Here is an 8099-nt window from a genome sequence, read left to right on the forward strand (position 1 = left end):
ATCATTTTTTTTTTTTTAAAGTCACAATAAATCAACTAGGGGTTCTCAACCCTGGGGTCAGGACCCATTTGGGGTCCGAGCGGGACACTGGACGTGGCCGCCACGTGCCTTTCAGAATTTTTTTTTTTTTTTTTTTACAATTTGAGAGCCCATTTTTTTGCTCATGTTTACCCTTTTTCTTGTCAACTACACACCAAACTTGCATATTTTGACCACTTTTCATCACTTGTTCTCGCTCCTTTTAATGCATTTTTGCAACATTACTTCCATTTCTGCCACTTCTCCATCGTTTTTTTTTTTCTACTTTCAAGACTTTTTCAGCACTTACAAACTCTTTCCACCACTTTCTTTTCCACTTAATGTTGCACAGGTTCACCCTTTTGCTTAATGTTGGCCCAATATTGGCAACTTTTAGCCAGCTTTTGACCATATTTCATGCTTATTTTTTGCCAATTTAACCACATTCATGATTTTTCATTGCCAGTTTAAACTAATTGTTCCAATATTGACACTGAACATTTCAACCACTTTTTCTGTCCGTTTTTGGCCACTCTAGTTTGCAACTTTCAATCAATTTGTGTGGTCACTTTGAACCCATTTCATTTCTGATTAAAATTAGGATCTGTAAGATGACTATATACTATGGCGCAAATAATCACAAACATCCTGGATAACAGTGGATATTATTCAGATAATAAATAAATGTGTTTATCACAGATTCATAGAACAATGGACCATCATTTTGCTGATTTTATGGATGGGCCCCAAAAATCTCTCCTCTTTAGTCGTCCTTATACAGTAGATGTTCTTAAATGTTCATGTATGTGTTCAACTTTCAGGTACAGTGGGGTTCCCTTGTCTCTGGCACCTTTATTTATGGGGTCACTGGCTGAAAAGGTTGAGAACCAATTAATTAGACCAGTGATTCTCAATGGGTGGGTCAGGACCCAAAAGGGGGTCGTGGACCTGTGCTGAGTGGGTCGTGGACAGCCGGTCAAAAATAAATGTCTCTCATGTTGGACTTGTCTTTTATTTTGAAAGAAACTTTTCTTTTGACAAGCATGTTGTGAAATGCATGTTGCACAGGAAAATATGTAATTTATGTTTTAAAAAAAGAGTATATCTATATGTGTGTGTTTTCAACAGCTATTTTTGAAGAACTAAATGTGTGGGGTTGAATCCCAAAAAAAGTGGGTCGCGATTTAATGACCGTGGCAAAATGTGGGTAGGGTGGGACCAGTTGAGAACCCCTGAACTAGACTACATGACTAAAACAGACTTTATCAAAAAATATTTTTATTTTCATCAACTAATAAACCGAAACTCTCATTTCTAAACTCATGTGATCTTACGCATTGATCACATCAAATCTGTTAGTGTGTATTTACAAACATTAATACCATCCCATATCTGTCGTTGGTGTGCATCAAATGGCTGAGAAACACTATTTTGTTTTTTTGTATGAAAGTATACTGAAATAACAAATAAAGAACCTTGAATGTTGATGATTTGGAACTGAACCTTTAAAAAATGCATCAGCTCTTATCCTGTATATTTTAGTCCTGTAACAGATTTTGTCAACAATAATCTTACTGTAATGCAGTTGACTTAAACTAGACTACAACTGAAATAGTCCTGATGACTACATTTGAACAAAAACTACAATTGTATTTTAATCAAAAGACTATGACTAAAACTAAATCAAGGTTTGCTTTAAAAAATAAAACTGCTGTATGTAATTTTTCCCAGGGTTAGCATTTATCGTTTCCATGGGTGCCAACCAGTGTTAATTTGTGACAACTGTCAGTTTTGGAAGGTATCCAATGAAAAATACTTTTGTTACGTGGAAGGCGGGACAGGCTTTAATACAATCCCATATCAGGTTAATCAATAATAATTCAAGCTTTATGAAAATGCATAAACTCGTACTTTATATTTCAGTCTTAGTATATCTGTAATATATTATGTAGTTGCCTAAAACTACATTTTGACTGAAACTAAGTTGCATTTTAGTCAAAAGACTGACTTAAACTCAATCAAAATTTACACTAAACCAAAGAGTTTCAAACATAGGGGTGGTGAAAAAAAAAAAAAATCAAACGATTAATTGCAATTTTATTGACAATTATTAATCCATTCTTAAAATCCCAAAGATCTATTATTTCTATTTTTCAAATTGTAATACAAAGTAGGTGAGTCCTCCTAATTTGGATATTTTGATTATGCCATACCATGTTGAAGGTGCTGTGAGATGTTACTCAAAAGAGTCAAATAATTCAGCAGCAGACTGATGTTAAATGGAAGATCAATAATCAGCAACAATAAAAAATCTAAATAATAATTGGAAATAATCGAAAATCGGTTCGTAATGAAATCGAGGCATCAGTGATAGGAATTAGGGCGGATTAGCCACCTCTATTTTGGAAGTTTTAATTAGAAATTTTGTAATTCCTGAAACTGATTGAATATTTTCTTAATCAACTACATATATATACTTACAGTATATACCGGTATATATAAACCTGACTTAACTGAGTTAAATTTCATGAAAATCTGTTAATTCTGCACTGAGATATGAATTTTTGAAATTTTCACAATAATGAAACTGATCTGGATGCCCTTTCAAAACTTAGAATCTTCCATTGCGTAAGGACTATCTTTGGTTAAAATGTTCATCAAAATCTGTTCAGTACTTTTTGGTGTAATTCTGCAAGCAGACAAACAAATGAACGCCTGTAAAATATTACCTCCTTGGCGGATGTAAACATAGTAAAAATCAACGAAAAACAAAGATTTAATGTTTCAAACTTTACTTTGGTATGCAAAGAGTTTCATTTAGTTTATGCAACATGCACACTGAGAACTTCACAGCAAATATAATATCACTGAAACAGATGAAAATAACATCATCAATGCCTTCTGTGTCAGTTATCAAAGTCATTTCACCGTCTTTGGAAAGTAATGCCATTTACACTGATGACTAATGTCCATTCAATCCAACATTTCTAGAGTTTAAAGCAGCTGTGTGATGGTCGTCGTTATACCTTATGTCTTTGTAGAGCCTCTCATTACACTTGCATTGTTATCAACACCAAATGTCTGCCTGACTGGAAGAAACCAACCAAAAACTGACCTACATTAACAGTCATATTGTGCGTATAAAAGCGGTTACCGGTCTTATGAGCTAGATCTGAATGGTAAATATCTCACATGCTTGAAACAGCATGAAGTTGTCACATGTTCTGAGATACTGTCCCACTCTTATCGTCACCGACCCATTAACAACTTAAATAAGTTCATTTATCACAAAATATAATACATTTCAACACTGTACATTTAAAATAGACCAGCAATGACGGGGTGAGGTTTTCAGTAACACCAGAAGGAAGCCTTCTACTGTTTGGGCACATCGGTGAATATTCGCAGTCCATGCATTGCTTGAATCTCGTCCTTCAGTGCCTGTGGATCAACACATGGAACAACCCGTTTAGAAATGTTTGAGGAACAATATAGTGCAATCATTTTAAATTCTAAATTCATCCTCCTCAATCAGCCATACTGCTTATCCACACATGTCATAGTAAGTTGGTGATTTACCTGATTAACTAGCTGATGTTGCTGGATGGTCCTTTTGCCTATGAACTCACTGGACTCTATGTGGATCTCATACATTGCCCCACAGCCTCCTGAACACAGAAAAGACACTCAGTGAAAAACACTTTCTGCTTCTAAAGGTATGTTACAACTCATCTGGTTTCTGCATACTTTCATCATATCTTCACACAAAGATTTTCATGTATAAATGCAACAGGGTTATTATTCATTGACTATGGAATATAAATACTGGTAGACATATTGGACCTCATTTATCAACCATTCGTATGTTCAGATTTGAGCGTACAGGACCTCATTCATGCTTTTAATTGTAAAGTATACCTTAAACTTTTACAAATGCACTGCAGTAAATGGTAATGTGATTAATTATAGCGGAAAATGGCTGAATTCGGCATAATAAACACAAAAAAGGGACAACATTTAGTCATTTTTAAGGATTTTTTAAAGCGTTTTGATTCTTAATTTCTTGTGATATTTATTGCCTCAAGCGTGCGGACTGAGGCTGATATAACCGTCATATTTATGTGTCTCTCCAGGAGTTGTTCACAGCGCACACAGGGGGGCAGACGTCACCTGCTCGGTAACTAATCCTCTTCGTTTAATGCACTACTTTAAGTCCAGTTTTCACACTGTCAAAAAGAACATCTTTGTTTTGCTCCACCTCAGCTGTGAGGATGCCAATTTTCATCTTGGAAGAGTTTGTTTTCTTTTTTGACCTCAGTGGGCGGGGCCTTCGAAACAGGAGGATGTAACATGTTAATGACGATCGAATTCAGTCGACGTGTTTATCAACACCCGATCATTTGTACGCTGGGATTGGACAGATAAAAATGTGCACTCAAATTTGAACTCGTTTTCATGCCAGGTTTCATGTCTGCTTATATTTATTTATCTAAATTTGATATGCAATTTTTTTGTGTATTTAACCACTGTACCCCTACCTTAGTTTATGGGTTCCAATACCTCCCTATAAAAGTTTGTTCTATTTCATAATATTTGGTGAGATGTCTCACTATGGGATGCATCCTCCAAAAACGTGTCCGTCCGCTTCTCTGTTCTCTCTGGGAGAGGTAGGCATTGTTTCTCATGATGTAGTTTTATTGTTGTTAAAATATGCATTCTATGTTATTTTATTTTATTGAATGCCCTTTTCTATGATCTCTGTGAAAGAGGAGGGAGAGGAAAGGAGAATGGAGAATAAATAAGATGTTTCTCCAAAGATGTGAGTGATTTTATTAAAAACAAATCCACGCAGAATGTGCTGCTGTCCACTGTTACATAAATACAATAAAATAGTGTCAGACTGATTAATCAGCAAGAAAGATCACTAATTAGTCAGGCAATAATTGGGCTACAATATTTAACTGATTTATTTACTTTTTTGCTGCGTAGAAATTCTGTGGCTCTGTGCTGAGGTTTCCGCATGTAAAGCTGCCACTTTTAACTAATTGATAATCTTTATTTTTGAATATTTTTTTTACATTGTATTCTGGAAATACATTTGCACAAGTATAGCTTTACAATCCTTATGTTGACAGTGTTACTAATTAAAGTTCCTTATTCCTTATATATCAATGTTCCTATTTCATACAGTATATCGGCTAATATATTGGATATCTGCCGATAAATCAGATATGGCATCTTAAGAAAAACTTTAATATGAGTAACTCCTATCACCTATCAACTATCATTTGGTAGATGTGGTGAATGGTTAGCAGGGTAGAGAGTAAAGAATGTGGGTCAGGGAGGGACTCTAGCTGATTCATCACAGGTGTGTTATATCTCCCCAGGAAGTGGAAGGAGGGACACACAACGGCTGCGTCCAAATAGTCCCTCCTATCTCCTTTCCAAACCACTTTTCCTTAACCCCGTGGGTGACATCACGGGGTTAAGGAAAGGTGTTAGGAGAGGAGTTAGAGAAAGGCGATCATGTTTGTTCAGACAATCAGACACACCTCCACTAGCTAACATAATAATCCGACGGCCGCGAAGGTTAGTGACGTCTGCCATGGTGAAAAAACTACAAATTTATTTCCAAAAATGGACAAAAAGCACATTTATAACACTTTACGCTGATATAATCTTTAAAATCACAAGGTTTAAATGTAAATCAAAGTAAAAGAGGCTACGCGGAACAAAAGTGAAACTAAAAGAATGGTTGCTCACACCTGCCTTCCACTCATTAATATGAAATATGTTGAATAAAATGTGGCTAAAAATGTCCCTCTTTCTTGAACGACAGTGTCTGTTTTATGTCAGTCATAATCTGGTTTACATATCATAAACTTGTTCAAGGAATATTATTGCATAGGTAATTTACATGATCTCATCCCTGGTCGGTCATCGTGAGTTTCCATAAGTGCTCGGGGGTGCGTTTCCCTTTAAATGTTGTCGCCGCAATGAATTGTGGGTCATCATTATGTGGTCTCCTTTGGTAAAGGATGCACCAGTATTTCCTAGGCTAAAGGAAGTTTAAAAAAAAAAGCATTGAGCCTCCTTTCCTCAGCATTAAGTGAACTCGAACGCTCTTTATCATGGCCACCCCCTAAACCCTCCCAGGGATTAAGGAAAAGTGGATAGGAAAGGAGCTGAGAGGGAATATTCAGACGCAGCCGCCATCTCAGTGCTGTGCCTACGAACCCTTACCCTGGATGTTAAAGCAAGGCAAATGTATTTATATAGTGCATTTCATACACAGGGCAATTCAATGTGCTTTCCATGATTATAAAGTGCAACAACTAGAAAACATTACACAGAGTTTAAAGCTACGTGTATGTTTTGGAAAATTGTATAAAAAAAATTTCTTGCTGTGTGTAATGAGATATTCTATTGTAACTGTAAACATGAAGTCACAAGTACTCCATTGACGACTTAAAGGGGCAGTTATGTGAAAAAATAACCTTATATTGGTTTTGCTAAAGTGATATACATCCCTTTAGCCTCATTCAGAGGACCAAAGTGGAAAAAGTTCAGTTTCCTCCCTTGTTATTCCACATTTTGTAAAAATTCAGCTGGATTTTTCTTGCCATGTGACATAAAACCAAACAGGAAAGTAGACATTTCCTTTTTGTTATTGTTCCCTTGCGACATTTGCACTAAACCTGTAGGTGTTGTATTGTATTATGGTGCATTATTCTAAATTCTAAAATGGGTTGTATTTTTTTGTCAAATGGTTTGTTGTGTTGCAGAATTGCATTGTTTTGTCTTGATATTTAAAATTAAAAAATAAAGTGCACACAATGTGTATAAACTTGGAACAAAAAAACAAATATCTATGGAGGGAGTCAAAGTCCACTCTTGCCTAGGGCACGGAATGACCTAAACCAGGCCCTGATCTCTGGAACAACATTACAACCGCAGTGAAGTTCGAAACATTAACAGACCAACCGAGCTTGTTTACGTTTATAACCCTCTCGACCTATGACCCCCATAGTCGCGCATGCCCAGTTCCAGAGTGTGAAAGGGCCTATTTTTTTGTCTATTTGCAAAGTTGTTTGCATGTTTAACTACAACAGTATAGTTAAAGTATTTTTTTTTAATGCTATCAAACTTAGTTTTTACTTTTAACGCACAATCGAGATGACTTATTGTTGTAATCAGCGCTGTATAAATAATGTTGAAATTGTTACTGGGTCGGTTTGTGGTTGTAGATTTGACCTCTGATAACATCCTGTACCGTTGTGTCCAGTAGCCCTATGAGAGGTGTGTTGTACGTCTTTACCTGATATGTCCACAACTTTAAGTGAAGAGGCTAAAGGGAACTTCTCCTGTAGGATCTTTGTGATGCGCACCTCTCCGTCTGATTGGGTGGACATGTATCTGTGACCCCGTCCACAAACACCCGTAGCACTAGCAGCAGCAGCAGCCTGCAAACACAGTCAAACTTCACTAAACGATGTTTGCATCTTTCACACAGCAGCGTAAGAGCTCTTTAAAACGATATTTACAGGATTACTGCGAAGTGACCGGATAGCCGAGATTATTCCGGTACCAAAGGTGCGTGTATATCCCAACATAGTGCTTTTATAACTTCAGGACAACACCGTTCAGCACCGGCGACTTAAGATGACGTCAAACATCCGGGGACTGAGTGAAGCTGCGTTTAGGGCTCAAAAAAACAAAACAAAACAAAACTACATGTTTGTGATTGTTAAAATAACTACAGATATATACATAAAGTCTACTCTATATTGTAATGCTTCTTTATTAATTATGTTAATTTATGTTTTGGAAATCTACAATACAAATTCACTGTAGCTTTGGCCAATTTTTGTTTAATTTTTCTGTCCATGCTTTTTGCGGAAATTTAGAAATGAGTATGTATTTGACAAAATATATATATATATATTAAATGAAGAATTTTAAAAATATATATCATTTCTATTTGCTAACACATAGAACTACTGTTGTCTCATTGTTGGTTAAATATTGCAATGCTGCTTCTTAGCAAAGATTGTGGTGTGTTTAAAAAAATAAAATAAAAA

General features: G+C 36.0%; 1 protein-coding gene across 1 annotated transcript; it reads right to left on the minus strand.

Moving 5' to 3' along the window:
- Positions 1 to 2776: 2776 nt before the first annotated feature.
- Positions 2777 to 7692, minus strand: bola3 (bolA family member 3). Its single transcript, XM_028476610.1, has 4 exons — positions 7563 to 7692; positions 7337 to 7481; positions 3598 to 3686; positions 2777 to 3459 (listed from the first exon to the last, which is right to left on the minus strand). Exons 1-4 carry the CDS (start codon positions 7629 to 7631, stop codon positions 3394 to 3396), a joined length of 369 nt encoding a protein of 122 aa, XP_028332411.1. The 5' UTR covers positions 7632 to 7692; the 3' UTR covers positions 2777 to 3393.
- Positions 7693 to 8099: the final 407 nt, after the last annotated feature.

The sequence above is a fragment of the Gouania willdenowi genome, chromosome 3 (genome assembly GCF_900634775.1).
Source record: "Gouania willdenowi chromosome 3, fGouWil2.1, whole genome shotgun sequence".
Lineage (NCBI taxonomy): Eukaryota > Metazoa > Chordata > Actinopteri > Blenniiformes > Gobiesocidae > Gouania > Gouania willdenowi.